This window comes from Macrobrachium nipponense, chromosome 30 (genome assembly GCF_015104395.2).
Source record: "Macrobrachium nipponense isolate FS-2020 chromosome 30, ASM1510439v2, whole genome shotgun sequence".
Lineage (NCBI taxonomy): Eukaryota > Metazoa > Arthropoda > Malacostraca > Decapoda > Palaemonidae > Macrobrachium > Macrobrachium nipponense.
The window spans coordinates 30,559,735-30,576,564 of NC_087218.1; the positions used below are offsets into that span (position 1 = coordinate 30,559,735).

Genomic DNA, 16,830 nt, shown 5'->3' on the forward strand with positions numbered 1-16,830 from the left:
GCTGTGAAAACTGCTGCCTTGCAGTTGTACTTTTTAGTAAAAGGCTAGGCACACCTCCTATAACTGTAGGAACTGCGGCGTTGCAGAAATGTTAGGCCCACCACCTATAAGTGTGGAAACTGCTGCCTTGCAGTCATATTTTCAAGTAAAAGGCTATGCCCACCTTCTATAACTTTGAAAACTGCTGTCTTGCTGTCGTACTTTTTAATAAAAGGCTAAGCCCACTACCTTTAGAAGTGGAAACTGCTGCCTTGCAGTCATACTTTTAAGTAAAAGGCAACGCCCACTTCCTATTGCTGTGGAAATTGCTGCCTTTCAGTCATACTTTCAAGTAAAAGGCTAGGCCCATCTCCTGTAACTGTGAAAACTGCTGCCTTGCAGTCATACTTTTTAGTAATACGTAAGGCCCACTTCCTATAACTGTGGAAACTTCTGCCCTGCAGTTGTACTTTTTTGTATTTTTAGTAAAAGGTTAGTCCCACTTCCTATAACTGTGGAAACTGCTGCCTTGCAGTCATACATTTTGGTAAAAGGTTAGGCCCACCTTGTATAACTGTGGAAATTGCTGCCTTGCAGTCGTACTTTTTAGTATTTTTAATAAAAGGTTAGGCCCACCACGTATAACTGGAAAGTGCTGCCTTGCAGTCGTACTTTTAATAAAAGATTAGGCCCACCTCCTATTACTGTGGAAACTGCTGTCCTGCAGTCGTACATTTTAGTAAAAGGTTAGGCCCACCGCCTATAACTGTAGAAACTGCTGCCTTGCAGTTGTACTTTTCAGTAAAAGGTTAGGCCCACCTCCTATAACTCTGGAAACTGCTGCCCTGCAGTTGTCCCTTTCAGTATTTTTACTAAAAGGTTAGGCCCACCTCCTATAACTGTGGAATCTGCTGCCTTGCAGTCATACTTTTTAGTAAAAGGCTAGGCCCACCTCCTATAACTATTGAAACTGCTGCCTTGCAGTCGTCCTTTTTAGTAAAAGGTTAGGCTCACCACCTAAAACTCTGGAAACTGCGGCCTTGCAGTCATACTTTTTAGTAAAAGGTTAGGCCCAAGTCCTATAGGGCCTATAACTGCGGAAACTGCTGCCCTGCAGTTATCCTCAGTATTTTTAGTAAAAGGTTAGGCCCACCTCCTATAATTGTGGAAACTGCTGCTTTGCAGTCGTACATTTTAGTATTTTTAGTAAAAGGTAAATACCACTTCCTATAACTGTGGAAACTGCTACCTTTTAGTCTTACTTTTTAGTAAAAGGTTAGGCGGAAACTGCTGCTTTGCAGTCGTACTTTTTAGTATTTTAACTGCCTTGCAGTTGTACTTTTTAGTATAAGTTTAGGCCCACTTCCTATAACTGTAAAAACTGCTGCCTTGTAGTCATACTTTTTAGTAAAAGGTTAGGCCCACCACCTATAACTGTGGTTGACAGCAAGGGCATGCTGTTGTAAAACCCCCTTTGCCAAACAATGTACCATGCCTGATGATGCCTTTGACAGAAGGCAGTGGAGAAGGCGCATCAGGCAACTTAATCCTTAATGTAGTGACAACGGTGGGAAAGAAGATATATATGTTAATGTACATGGCACAACAACTTTTTATTTTTATTCTATTTATTTTTTTAATTATTTCTCATGCAGATTTATCCGTTACAGGCCAACTGTATTTTCCTGGGTATGGCCATGTTCATCATGTGCAGGACTGCCAACATCTCCGCATCTCTAAAGAACAAGGAACATACCAAACTGGCTTCTGTCAAGTAAGAGATTTTATGATTATTTGTAAATTTTAAGGATTCTAAATCTGAACCTTAGAAACTTGTTTTGAGTAAGAATTGCTTCCATTGTTTTGTGTGGGTATGCTCTTTGTTCAGACAAGTCTGTTATTTCATTTTCTTTAAATAAATGTGATGTTATGTAGAGCCAGAGAGTGAAAGTAAATGTAGTTAGTCTTTTCCCTTTGGGGAATTGAGGTGTCCATTATTTTTTTTTTTTTTCATTGTTCTCTTTTATTTTTCTGAACTGGATCAAATTAAACTTCCTCTGCACAGAGCATAAAGTTTTATATGAAAGTTTTGTAGCATCTCATTCAATGTGGTAGTTGGATTTCAGTGCTGAAATCACTTCTCACTCATTCTTTTACGTAGAGTTTCCAATTTTGTAGTTTGCTACTCCTATCCCTGTAGCTTCAGTTACTCATTTTCCTTGTCCTAAACTTAACCATTTTATTTTGTAGTAACTAAAACTAACAGGATATGTTAACTGGCTCTGGTTTAAACTTCCACTAACAAGGTGTTGTTATTCCATTAAATAAAAATCGCCATGTGACACCCTGGTCTTGGTTGATCTACCCTCATGACGTCAAAAATGGCTGCTGCATCTGTCACTGCTGTTGTTGTTAATTGTGCTTATGGTGGTATTGTTGATGATGATGCTGATGATGGAAAAGTAGTGGGAACGAAGAAAATGCTCTCCATGACAAATTCCAGAAACATGTGTAAGGAGATGGATACTCTTACTTGCAGTATTTTTGTGTGCGTGTGTGTGATATTTTAAAGGGGGTTGGGGAATGGGGTAATTTTTCTTCCTTGCTTCTTTGCATTACACGTGCATTCGCTTTTGAGGGTTCAGTTGTAAATATGGTTTCTTGTTTGTTCAGACTCGAATATAAACCTACGCTTTTATAAATGGTATTCATCGCTCTTCAGTTGTCATTGACCCGAAACTGTAGGCATACGCTATAGGATTTTGTTTTTCGAATATGTGACAGCCGAAGTGTGCTGAGAGAGAAACCCCACTTATGAAAGGGTAGGTTTGTATCTTGGAAAAGAACAAACAAATTACTCTTAAAATTTGTAATATTTTCAAACTGTGAATATGTGCAAAGTATAATTGAATTTAAGACAACTGTCTCTAGCACTGTTGTTCGTTTTACCTACACTTTTTTTTTTTTTTTTTAAGTTTGAGCAAAGGACCTGTTTGTGTGGAGAGGTAGTAGCGGTGGGGGTTGATTGACGACAATTAATAGCTCGTATGGGGATGTATTCTTTATAACTTGCATGAAGTGTGTGACTTGCTATGCATGTAGTGCATGTTGGGTATATACAATATCATTGATTTTGTTGGATTTAAGAGTTAAAAAGAAAAAAGTTCACGGGGCAAAATATTAATCGATCATACAGGAAACACCAATGAAGATACTGTACGTACTTTTTTGGCAGTGTATCTGTACGTACTTTTTTGGCAGTATATTTGCACCTCTTCAAAAATATGTCAACTTTCCCTAGCAGGCATTGGCATTGTATGTATAATTTAGATCATTGGTTCATATATTCCTCTATCTTTCAGCACAACACTGGTAAGGTAAAATGCAAATGAGATAGCTGCACGAAGACATCGTTTATTAATGTAATATTGACTAAACAATGTAGAAAATGGTATATAATATAGAACATTTAAGGTAGTTTGAGAAATTTACTGAGATAAATGGTAATTTGCCATTTTTCGTTCATGTTTTCACCTTCACGCCCAAGGGGTTGGTACTAAACAAGGCAGAAGCTCTGCTTTGTGCCATGTTTAGTATTTAGCCTCTTAGGGGTGAATACAAAAATATAAACATTCAGTAAATTTCCTATTGTCTCTGTTTTTAAAATTATCTCACCTGTACTGCATCATATACACCATTTTCTATATTCTGCTGTCAAGAAATAATATTAATACACAACATTTTGTCTTGGCCGTCTCCTTTACATATATCCCTTAACACTGACTCGGATTCAGATTTTGACGCATCATGTCATATTTATTGCTTATTCCAAATGGGAGTATAATTTCTGTCATTATGCTGCACTGAAATTAAATGGGTGAAGTAAAGTAGTATTAAATCATATAAAAATGGCATGTGTTACAAAATGGATTCTAAATTTGATATGCACTGTACTCTTGTATGAACCCCTGTTGCCAAGAGTGAAGACAAGACTTGGGGTAGTATGCAGAGTAGGGAGACAGGGATATTCATGTCAGTGTAGGTGAGGACACATCATTCTAGGAAGGGGTAGGATTTCTCACGCCTGTCTCCCTACCCTGCATCCGCTCCCAAGTCGTGCTTCAGAACAGATGTAATTTTGCAGATGCATTAACTCTATTCATTGTCAGTTATTGAGTATGCCAGGGTTGATTACTATAAGGATTAGCAAGGTGGAGTAAATGTTGACAAGGTGAGCAACTGTGACAGGAGGATAGGAATCCAGGAAGTATCGGGTGCAAAATCAGTTTTTAGTGGCAGAGGCAAGACGGAACTGCCAGGATTTAGCATAGTGATCTAATTCTACATGGTGGAAGTATGTATTTCATGACAGAGCCTTGATTCTGAAGATCTCTCATAGTATGCTATACAAAAAGAGTAAAATGGAGTGAAGCAAGAATTTTGTACTTTGAAAAAGATACTTGATGCATCACCTGGGTGATATAGTAATTTAAATGTAAATTTGTTAAATGTACAATTACAGACACTGGCTTGAAATGTCCAAAGTAATCAGGGGAGCAACCAAGTCAAAATGAATTAATGGAATAGACTTGAAAAGTAAAAAAATAACTAGATTATGAAGCTCATAAAAAAAAAATCAAACAGTTACTGAATGTAAAGGATGTTTACCATCTTAACATGGGTGTCATGGTGTGGGGGATATCCCCCATTTTTTTTATTCAAGGGGACAACATATGACTTTTTTCCCCTAGGTTTTAACAGATGCTGGAAATGAAGCTATTAATAATAATTTAAAATATATACTCAACATAAACAAGTATAAAATATTAAAATAATAAAGTAGTAGATTAGTAGGTATTTTTTCATTAGGTTTGTGGTCAGATTAATTGATCATTTAAATTTTGGCTGACGTATCCCATTGTTTACACACAAAGTTGGCAAACACTAACGCAGATGTTTGTGAGGTTATTATTATTTTCCTGCATCTAAGCCTTTGATTTTCCTATTAGACGTTAATGAAAATGGAATGGCTCAGATTGGAAGCTATACTGTCGCTAGGGTATAGGTCATAAGCATATACTGCTGGACAAGCTTCTTCCAACACAGTAAACATTCATCGTAATTTCTCTTGCTTCTCCACTAATATTCTAATTCTTATTCACTTATTTACTACCTCTTTTGCCTTCATCCCACATTGGAGAAAAAGCCTTTATTGTTACAGGACACTATTATTTTAGACTCTAAATGGAGTCCTATAAATCATATAATATACTGCACAATAAATTGTTTATTTTTCTTATTACATATACTGTAAATATTTTTAATATTAAATACTGATCATAGTCTACAGAGTTAAGTGGAACTGTATACTGAGGATGTCACAGAAGACTTGTACTGTATTTTAGCCAGTCTGTAAATTGTGGACTTAGAAACTTGACTGGCTAATATCAATAAATCAGTCATCCTTTTCCCTTAATATCTTCCATATAATTATGTATTCATATATGTGGCATTAAAATAACTAAATTATGTCCATTTCTTCCAAAAATTTCTCAGAGGAGCTTACAGTGCTCCCACCAAAACCCACCAGTTGCTTGCCAATTTTAAGCATATAGTACTAGTATGCAAGTATGCACTATACAGTACAAGTACAGTATAGTGCTATATAGTACTTACAGTGACTGAAAACAGTCACCTTTTGAAGTAAAATATGTGTGGGATATTAAAGCAAACTGGGTAGTAATTATACATTTGGGTGAAATACTCAATACATTTTTGTGAGGGGTTTACTGCACATGAATATTCTTCCTGATGTCTGCTGCCTTTCATACAATGTCCTTGTATGCACTATAATCATATTAATTTTGTAAATACTGTATGTACTGTTCTTCTTATCATAAAAGAATTAGTAACCAATCTGATCTGGAACATTTCATATTTTCAAGTAAATTGTGCAGCAGCACAAACTGCTGAATTATTAACCATTTCAGAAAACACATGGAAATGTGAGTTTCATTAGTCTAATAATTAAATTTGATAGCATGTACATCTTAGTATTTTTTTTTTTTTTTTTTACCCACATTGTCTAGTTGTTTTCCTTGGGTAATCAGTTCCATAAATCCTTTCAGAATATGGGTTCGAGGAGCAGTCATGTTAATTGTACTGCTGGGACTGACTTGGACTTTTGGTTTGCTGTACCTCAACCAAGCCACAGTTGTTATGGCCTACATCTTCACTGTACTTAATTCTCTTCAGGGACTTTTCATCTTCATTTTTCACTGCGTACAGAACGAGAAGGTAAGTCAGGCCAGCGTATGGACAAAATATTTTCTCTTATTTTTAATGTTTTGTATTGTGGAAAATTTGCTGGTTTCTTTAGGGCTATCCCTTTCTATTTTTTTTATCATCTTAGAATCTAACACAGCTTCGTAGCATTTAATTTTCTCTTGATTAACTTGTAGCTTGTAGCTGAAGTCTTCAGTTATATTTTGTTTGCATGGTTTTATTTTTACCTGTAATTAATAATTTACCAATAATTTTAATTACTAACCACTTAACTAATCTTTTCCACCTCTTACAAGTGGAACTACCAGAAACAGTGAAGGTCATTTTGGTGTAAAATTTTCTTAGTATTTTTATTCTCATGCCAACTATGTTTCTCTCTCCTTTACCATAATTGTTAATAACTACTTACCATTGGTCTGAAGATTTCCAGAACCTTCCTTATCAGTAGGTGGCTTATGACCTACGACCAAAGCTTGATAAAACACTTCCTCATTTATTAATTACCTTAAACTTCTAATTGTGCTGACATTATACATACTGTCTTGTAATCAAATTTTAACATCCCTTGTACTCAAATGTTATGCTTCTAATGAAAATGAGAGGAACTTTACAGCACAGTTGAAAATAGGTGTTAGATGATTTAAACAGACAAGACCTAAATTTACATATACATAGTAACATTGTTTTGCTAACTTTCAATTCTTCACTGGAAGTCAAGCAAATGAAGAGGACTTATATTGCACCTTAGAAAGGTAAATGAGGTAAATGGTGCATCAGGATCTGTTTTTATGATATATTCATTTGTTTGTGATGATTATTGCAATAGTTGACTGGTGTTGCAGTATGTTAACAGTGACTTCATGATACGTAGAAAAACCCTTTTCAAGGGTTCCTAATTTTCGTAATGGTACCTAGTTTAAGAATGCTTATTTCTCTTCGTTTGTATTCATTGCGTTGTTGATTTTTGGTTTCCCTTTATGCAGTATAGTATTTAAAAAGAACAAATGGATGAATTTTCTTAGGTTATATTTTTTCCTCGCAAGGTGGTTAGTTTCGTAAAAAAAAAAAATTTTACTTTTCTTTCTGGCTTTCTGTAACTTTCACTTCTTCCATACCTTCTTACCCATCATTTCCTTGATGGAAATATAAACATTATGTTACTTTGAACTAAAATATTAGTTCTTGACTTAACCTTCAACCTTTAATGTAATTTTTAACAGTTCTCTATATCTTTTTTTACTTTCTCATCTCTTTCATTCCTTTTATCCTCAACATTCTTGCCAAGTATGGAAAAATTCAAAGGGTTTTTGTGGCTTTTTCATTCAGTTACTGTATTTTTGTTGATTTCTTGGTACTTTCTCTTGATTGTTGTACTGTATTTTAAAACTGTGTAATAACCATTATTATTTTATTCATTCTGTTCAAACATATAAATTTAGTAAATGAATTTGCTTTTTTATTCATTATCTGGTTTGGGCACATAACTTTGCTTTCTTAATCTCATGTACATACTGATTTACTAAACTAGGCACATTTTAATATCATTAATAACATGCTGTATTTGTTATTAACATCCTGTATTTATGTAGTGTTAATTTCCTAACCAACATGCCTCTTACTAATAATACAGTAACATTTTATGTAGTCTGTGTTATTTGCTTTTATAAGTCCAATTAGGCATTTGACAGAATTGTTATTTATTCAGACTGAGTGGAAATGTGATTCAGATTTTTGTTTAAAGGGTGGGAGGTATTTGATGGAGGAAGTGCATTAGTGTTTGTGGGTACCCCTAGTGAGTGTTTGTACCTTTTAGGTGAAGAAGGAGTTACGTAGGGCTGGGCGACGCCACCCATGGCTACGTGCGTGTTTGTGTGCAGCCCACGACCGCTCGCACACCACCACCAAGGACGCCCGCACCACCTCCCACAATGCTGCCTCACACTCTCACTCCAATTCGCACGCTTCGCATACCACAGTGGGTACTTCCTCCCACCACCCACACATTGACCCAGGATCACCTCATTCCCCTAGCCATATCCAATTACCCTCAAACCTCAGTTCATTTCCTGCCCATCATCTATCTCATTCCCATACAGCCACAACCATTTTAGATGAAAATGGATGCCCTGTTGGAGCACTGAATGCTGCCTTCAGTATGCCAGCTTTACCCAATACCACTCCCACATCTGAATCTACCTCATCATCCTCCACCTACCCTCCTGATTACCAAAATTCTTTGCCTTTCCATATTCAACAGATGAATGCAGCTCAGATTTACTCATCTCCTCCTCCAACCCCCAATCTTTCACAGTTATATGAAATGGCTGATCCAGTGTTATCAGCTGCAGATCAGCAGCAGCAGCTTCACCATTACATTCAGCCCCGTTCCAATCCCCTTTCTCTCTCACCTCATCAAGGTGCTCATCACCAAACAATTTCAACCCTTTCCATCAGTCCCACCATGCTTCAGGCAGCACTTTCCTCACTACAGCATTCTAATAATCCAAAAAGTTTGCCAACTTTAGATCACCACCATTACCATAATTTGCTTCAACTTCCACTTTCAGCTGTTCATTTGACCCATGATGATTCCAATTATTTACAACCTAAATCTCACATGACATCCAGCACTGTAACTAACAGTCATTTGCCTTCTACACCTGTAACAATCCATTTAGACAAAAGGTCCTCTCTGAATGATCATTCCCCTCGAATCCATCCTACTACCACTTCCACTTCTACAACCACCACAACCATCACTGCCACCACCAGCCTTGAAGCCCCTGTCACGCCCAAGACTGCTAAAGTCCCCCCTCGTAAGCCGGAGAGGCCTCAAAAGAACAACAACAACAAGTTTAAAGGTATTGTGTGTAGATTTCAAAAAGAAGACGATTAGATACGCTCGCACGCTCCAGTGATAACCTAATACTACTTAAAACCCATTAGTCAGTACCCAACAATCGAGGGATGCTTCTTTTAACTGGCGATCACAGGGTACCGGGACCTCCTTGCAAAAGTCGCTGCAATAAATGATAAAGATGCTAATACAGTAATGCTTTCTTTTAAATTTTGGGTAAATGGATTTTTATAGATATTCCTTTGCATCAGGTATTGGCGCATGTTAAGTTATATTAATATGTTTTGTTTAGATAGTGGTGTTTTCGAAATGCAGGCAAGTGGTCCGATTCAGAAAAAGTTAGTTTTCATCCCAGCACTAGAGACATTTAGCTTAGCTATGATGCCACTTACAACACTGGCCATGGTGGTGGGTAGTGAGCTGCCAGAACATTCTTTGATTTATATAATGTTAGTGGTTATCCCCTAGGAGTGTATGAACGAAATGGGATATTGGAGGAATAAGTTTATCAGAAAATTTTCTCTGGGGTATATTTATGGCGTTGGTGTTGGTCTTTGGATAGTACAACAATAATAGTAAAAATCAGAGAGGTTTATTTTCAGAGGTAAAATAAACAGGTGACGGGTCCAAGAAATAATTTGCATGGGACTGACATAGTATGACCAAAGCTATTGGAGAATATGCATGAAACAAGAAACTGGGAAATTAAACCTGGACTTGGGAGGTCCAGTAAAATGTATTATCCTCTTAAAGAGCAACAATAGTTTTTGTAATTTTCTCTAATTTCCATACTGTTTACCAATGAAAATTTAATTTTATCTACACAAAGATTAGGAAGCATAGGCAACTGAAATATTCACACTACCTGTATTAGTATATTATATATATTTGTGTACATAAATGTGAATTGAATTTGTTGCCATAAATATGTACACTATTGGAAAAAAAATACTATAAGGAATAACAGACGAGACTTGCCCATTTGATAAATATAGTCAAATGTTTTTACTGAAAATATTTAAAATTTTAATATTGATATAGGCACAGGAAATTTATTGTGAAAGAAATTATGGAAAAATGTGAAAAAATGCAAAAACAGAATTTTGACCAGTGTAAAAGAGCTCTCAATCACATTTCTTGACCATTTAATTAGGTATGGGTAAAAATGTTTAGATTGTGAATGACGAAACCAGGTCAACCCTTCATCTCAATATTTTTTCAAGATAAGGAATTCAGAATAAATATAATTATGATAATTAATAAATATAATTATGATAATTAGAGTAATGGTGTTTAACATTAATTATCAAGTGAATTATTAATGTTCTGTTTATGCAGACTTACTTAAAAAGTTCACATAAAATAAAACTATCACCAGCAACCATAAACGATTGTCTTTCATACATTTCATTTTCTGTATTCTTTCCCTATTACCTTTGATATCTCTTCTTTCCCTTGCATTTCCTCCTTGTTACTTTACTTGAAAAAATGTACTTCGGTCGTGTATGCTATATATCTCTATGTACAGACATTTTTGCAGTTTAATTTTTTAACAGTTTTTCATACCTTTTTAACCTTACACAAACTTTAATGGATAAATGGCACCAACTTAGCATTGGTACTATCGATAAATGGAGCTTTCATGTGTGATAATTATTTTGACAACGTTTTGCACAATTATGCTCAGCCTTGTAAAGCAAAGGCTGACTGCATAGATTTTCAAGAAAAACAAAAAGGGAAACTTTTTCCAAGATAAGCCACAGTTCTAAAGCATATTAGATACATAAAGACAAATAGCCATGTAGAAAATTTTTTGAGTTTCCTAGGACTGTATGGAAGATGTGTAAATAATAACCATTACACATAAAGTAGTAGTTCCCCAACCTGTTCATTCTGACTTGCCTTTTGGTCGGAACCTAACTGTCAATTTTTTTTTAGCATACCATTAAATACATTTTATATTTTAGTAACACAATAAACTTTACGCATACTGTGGTTTATAGTTTAAGATAATGGAGAGACAAAAGAGTGATAAACTACTTTATAAAGTAAAAAAATCATAAAAAAAAACTTCTAAGCAAATTGTTATTATTAAAAAGTTTTTAGTGTCTCCAAAGGGTACATAAAATTAGTCATAATTTTGTCAACTTCTTTCAGAAGATATTAACTTATAAAATTATTATTATTTCTGCTTTACTGCCTTTTCAGAATTGGTGGATTTTGCAGATTTTGTAAAATAAATCATTAACTTAAAGTACAGGTTACCACAGGCTAAGCATGTGAAATTACTCGATTGTGCAATGTCTTGAATATTTCATTGTACTGTAAGCTAGACATTTGTGTGTTATCCATTCATAGTTATGTAGATTTACTGAAGGGTGTGACTTTATACATAACCACAGGCTTTGTCATGAAATTTGCTTCATAAAGGATTTCCACCTTGCAGCTTATGTACATTAATCAATTTGCAATTAAATAATGCACTTTTTTCTGGTTTTCGGGTCATCATTGTTTGTGTGTTTACCGTTACATTCATTTCTCCCTTCTGATTGTATTATGAAGATAATCTACTGAGAAAACATGGGGTGGTAGAATGAGCTCAACAAAGGTCTTATGCCACTACCCTACGGGTCTTGCATTCAAGTGTTCATATGTTTACAGTAGACATAGCCTCGTTTTGTTTACCTGGGAATTTGATGTATGTAAAAGATAGTTTATACTTTTTTCTCCTGGCTTTCCTCGGGCATTTTTTTCCTATGTCTTTAATTAATTATTGATTGAGCAGTCTTCCTTTTGTAAGAAGTTGACAAAATTTTACATGTGGCAGTGAAGGCAAGAGCTTGTAATTGCCTGAACCAATAACCCGTTGCAGAGTTCGGGTCCACATGGATATGAAAGTTTGACAATTTACCCCTTTGTTACCTCTGAAATCTATTGAGCCTTCTCATCTTTGTTCCCCTTTGCAAAATATAGGATATTTATTTATTTAATTAAATACCATTGCCCTTTTTCTTTGTCCATGAGTTAGCTAACCTTACATGATTTGCATTTAATTTGCTATAAGCTGTTTTAGTTTGGAATCATATCTAGTTAATCTGCCTTTTATCCTCATTTTTTTAAATTAAGAAAATACATATTGGAAATTTTATGAAATGAAAGCAAATTACATTTTTTGACACTGGGTTTGTCATTTACATGACATCTAAGGTATGTTACATAGGAGGAAAGAAAATGAATATGATGATAATTTATACTTTATCATTTTGATTCAATTTTGTTTTATATCTCTTGCTATAAGAAAAATTTAATGTTTTGGTGACTCATGAGACAGAAAAGTTACTTCAATATATGAAAGTTTGAACTTTGTGTACAATCGGCAAGAAAAGTGAAGATGCAGTTCTCATTAGCATTCATTAATTGACTTTCCCTCATTAGCGTTCGTTCATTGAATTTCCCATATCCTTATTACTGAAAAGACATAACTGCCAAACAAAAATATTCAGATACTTAAAAGCACGATATATGTCCGAAGTAATTGGAATATTTCAGATGGATTAATTCATAAAGACCTGAAAGCGTGTGAATTTCTGCTTGTAGTACTTCATATCACAACAACATTTACTTGTTAAAGTAGCCTGTCAACTCGAAGATTTTCTGGTTATGCTCCCATTGCAAGCAGTTCAGAGTTGGCCTACACAGCTAACACAGCTGCATTACTGTGTCGCAAGGCTGACAGATCTCCCAACACATCAGCATTTTTTTGCACGATATAAAACTTTAATTGCCTGTACAATAGATATCAAATGATTTCTGGTAAGACAGTTTTACTTAACACAGCTTTTTTCATCAATGATTTGCAGATGAAAATTGATTTTCAAAAATGGAGACTATATCAAGAAAGCAAGAATGATCGTAGCTTATGGTTGAAATTTTCCAAAGTTTTTTACTTTTTTTTAATGTTACAGCAACTGTCGAATTTCGTGGAAAATTAGTTCAATACTATTTTCCCTTAATATTTTGTTTAGTATAGTGAAGCATGATCTTGACAGCCATATCATCCTGTTTCCCAGGTATCTGTGCACCAACTCACCACTTTTTCTGCCTTTCCCATAGCAAGTCCATCACTAATGTACTATAATTCTCTTTCTCTCTCTCCACTTCTAAAACATACTTTAAAAATATATTATCACTCAGTCTGCCAAAGAAAATATAAGTAAGTAGCTATAAATAGGCCTATGCATTCACATAAGCAGATTTGCTCTCTCTCTCTTTCTAAAACATATTTGAAAAAATATTAAAACTCAGTCTCTAAGTAAATATAATGAATTAAGTATGCTCTCTCAATCTCCTCATAATACTGTATTCATTAATGTATTGTTCCTCACAATTTCCACCAGTCTTGCCCAAATTTTAAAACATTTTCTCTCTTTATTTAAGATCTGTTTCCAATTACACATGGATTTTTGTCTCATTTTAATGTCATAACATCACTTGTGAGTAATGTTTCATGGTAGATTTTCAAGAAGGATGATCGATATTCTACTCTGGACTGACATTACCAAATCAACATTAACAAATAATATTTAGGTTGTTACTACATTCAAGTTTAAATGATCATAGCATTTCTACGGAATCTTTATGGTTTAAAGTTACTGGAAACCTAGAAAGCAACAAACAATATTATTTTGAAGCTCTGCCCCCTTTCTAGAGTTGCCAGTTGTGGCATTATTGAGCAATGTGTCCAAAGATTTAAGAAAACTTTATCTTCACTTTTGTCGATAGTTCATCTATTTTGATTGCACTCGGTTGTTAAATCTTCTGCTTCTATTAGAAGTTAAGAGAAGCAGAAAACAAATGCACATTTTTCTGTAAATGGTTAACCATTTAAAAATGCTGTTAACATGAACATTTGGTTTTGTGTTTGAGACTAATGATTATATTTCATGTGCTACATGATTGCTTACGGTAATTTCTGGGTAGTCCACATTGACAGTAGTCAAGTAATTTTTTTAGGTGGCAAGTGGATTTGGCTGTGACTTGTGGTTGTACATTATTGTACTCTGGAAGCATTAGGTGTGACTTGTGGTTATACATTATTGTACTCTAGCAGCATTAGGAGGAGTTCTATAATATAATTTTGCAGCTATGTATACTGTTATTTATTCATATTGTATTGAATGCACATAGGATAGTGCTCAGGTTTTATTTCATTACCTCTTGAATTAATGATGATAATAACACACTCAAAGAATGAATCAACCCAGTCCTTTTGTGCATTACTTAAATTTAGCGTAAACTTTCTTTATGTACACAACTCACACCAAGTTTGCGAGTGCTGCTTTCTTACTACTTTTCACTGTGGTTCCTTTCAGAAATATGTATACGTACTAAATGTCACTAGTTGCTAATAGTATATAATTTCAGGTCTTAAAAAAAAGAAGCAATTTCATAAAACATTACACTTATTTATGTTGTGCTTTTATTGTAGTTTAAGAATTTGTTATTTTTCATCATTCTTAATTTCTACCCCAAATGCTGATCAGCTGAATGAGGAGAGATATGCACTGGTAAAAGCACATATACCATATATTCATCGGTAGCAGATTGTGTAAAGTAATCCATTTCATCAGTTCCTTGCTCTTTTAAGGTCTGTGTCATGTGTGCAGTACACGAGTATAAATTTTAGAAATAATAACTACATTTTTCATTGATAGTAATAATGTAGGTCATGTATGTATTATGTAATTACCATTTCATTCACGGTTGTACATTTGATGTTTTACAAGTTAAAGGATGCTGAATAAGAATGAAGCTGTAACCAGACTTGCTACAGTTTGATATTCATTCTTCTTAATACACATTAGGCCATCTTGACAAACTGCAAATTTGCAAAAAGCAAATCTGTTAATGAATTAAGAGACATACAGTAGTCCTCTTCATTTCTGAGATTCTTTTGGCCCATATTGTTGTAACCCCTTGAAGAAATATTTTAACCTTGAAAACCCCTGCAAGACCAAAAAGGCAGCATGATCTAAGAGTGGTGATGCAAAATTGTCAGTGGAAGAGTTCATGCATGGATCATGAGGAGAAATCTCAAACTATTTAAAGAAAAAAACTACCTGTATTATACACCTGGTGAATCTAGCATTTGAAAATATTTTCATTCAGATTGGGTGTGATAGTAAATATGTATGATTGTGCTTATTTCTATTGTTCTTGCAAGGAATTTTTAGATTTTTAGCCATTTAATGTAATTTATAGGTACACGGAAATGTTTATAACGTCCTTATAGTTAGCCTTCTAGAGTATTAATTGAAAAGTTACCCAAGTGTAATTGTAATAAAACTACTACTTGCCCCCAACAATTTCAAGATTCTTTCCCCTTCTGTAGAGAAGTACCATACTCTACTAAGACAAAACTTTCAAAATGAAAGGAGAACAATTTCAACAGATGATTTTATTTGTATCTTTTGGCACTATATACGCTGTATCCTTCTCCATATAGTTTATACCTTCATGCAGATTTGCCATCCAAGAACTGTGGACAGGCCCCTTCTTAGAAGCCACTCCAACTTTGTCACATAAAAGGCAACATTCTGCTCAAAAAGATTTGTAAAAGAATGTGGGAGAGAATAACCCTGTTCATCACTAAAGAACACAAATAAAAATAAAATTAAGTATGGATACTACAGTATATGTGGATAACCAAAACCATAAAATGTATATGTAATAGTGCATTAAGACAAAACATCTGATATTTGTTTGACCTTAATACATCTGAATCTTGTTTAAAGTACATACCATGAAATTATATAAGAAAGCTAACTTCTATATGTACATATTTTATAAGGCACATATTTTATAAGGCAATGTATAAATTACCATGAAATTTTTCTTTTGCAGCAAATTTGATTTGTTTATCTCTCAGAATTTGTTTACCTCTCAGATCATCACAAAGGCTAAAGATATTGTATCTTGAATTTTAGTGATGTCAAAAGAGGAAAGCTTGCTTCGACATTAATCTGACAGTTCAATTGTATGGTGTATGAACTTGAGACTGAAGCAGTATGTTCATTATCAAGAGAATTTGTAATCCCATTGGTCAGGTGTTTTGTAGGACGTTAATTTAAGTTTGGTATGGAAATGGCTTTGGTACTAAATACGTAGGTGATGGTTGGCTTTAATCCTAATTCACACACATCCTGAATCCTTACCATATCATTACCCTGTGGTCCTTAGTGTGTTACTTACTACCTGTAGTATTCAGTTTGTATGGTTTCTTAAAACCTGTTTGTAAAGTACTGATGAATCGCTTAAGTTTAAATTTCAGTTTTATTGAAAAAATTGGGTGAATACTTTGCAAAATGTTCATTTTAACTTTTGGTTAGAAACTGACTGGTACTTTATGGTTGGTTGACATTATCAGCTGGTGCCCCACCTGACATCCGGACGTTGGACCCGGGGGGGAAGCAAGGGCAGCAACACATCATCTTCACAAGCGGGAACCATGAGTCAGCCCCAGCCTCCACCTACAACGACACCTGTCAGGGGGGGATCCCTCTCAAGAGCATCCATGTCACGGGGCTCCCTCTCCCGAACTCCTCAGAGGAACAGCAGCGGACGGTCTGCCCGTCATCTTCACCACACCCTTCACACCCGCACTGTAACAGCTCACGACCATGATGATGAGGTGAGGGTGTAATGCGTAC

The 16,830-nt window shown here is 34.9% G+C and overlaps 1 protein-coding gene across 11 annotated transcripts in view; it reads left to right on the forward strand.

Moving 5' to 3' along the window:
• The window catches only part of LOC135202396 (latrophilin Cirl-like), a 528,379-nt gene that overhangs the window by 506,544 nt on the left and 5,005 nt on the right, over positions 1–16,830 (forward strand). For 4 of the 11 annotated variants that reach the window (XM_064231779.1, XM_064231782.1, XM_064231784.1 and 1 more), the window contains 5 exons: positions 1,650–1,753; positions 2,443–2,490; positions 6,108–6,276; positions 8,078–8,239; positions 16,548–16,811. In XM_064231779.1, coding sequence (XP_064087849.1) covers positions 1,650–1,753; positions 2,443–2,490; positions 6,108–6,276; positions 8,078–8,239; positions 16,548–16,811 — 747 coding nt within the window. The remainder of the gene's footprint in view (positions 1–1,649; positions 1,754–2,442; positions 2,491–6,107; positions 6,277–8,077; positions 8,240–16,547; positions 16,812–16,830) is intronic. The other 7 variants (XM_064231781.1, XM_064231783.1, XM_064231788.1 and 4 more) reach the window with 5 other exon arrangements.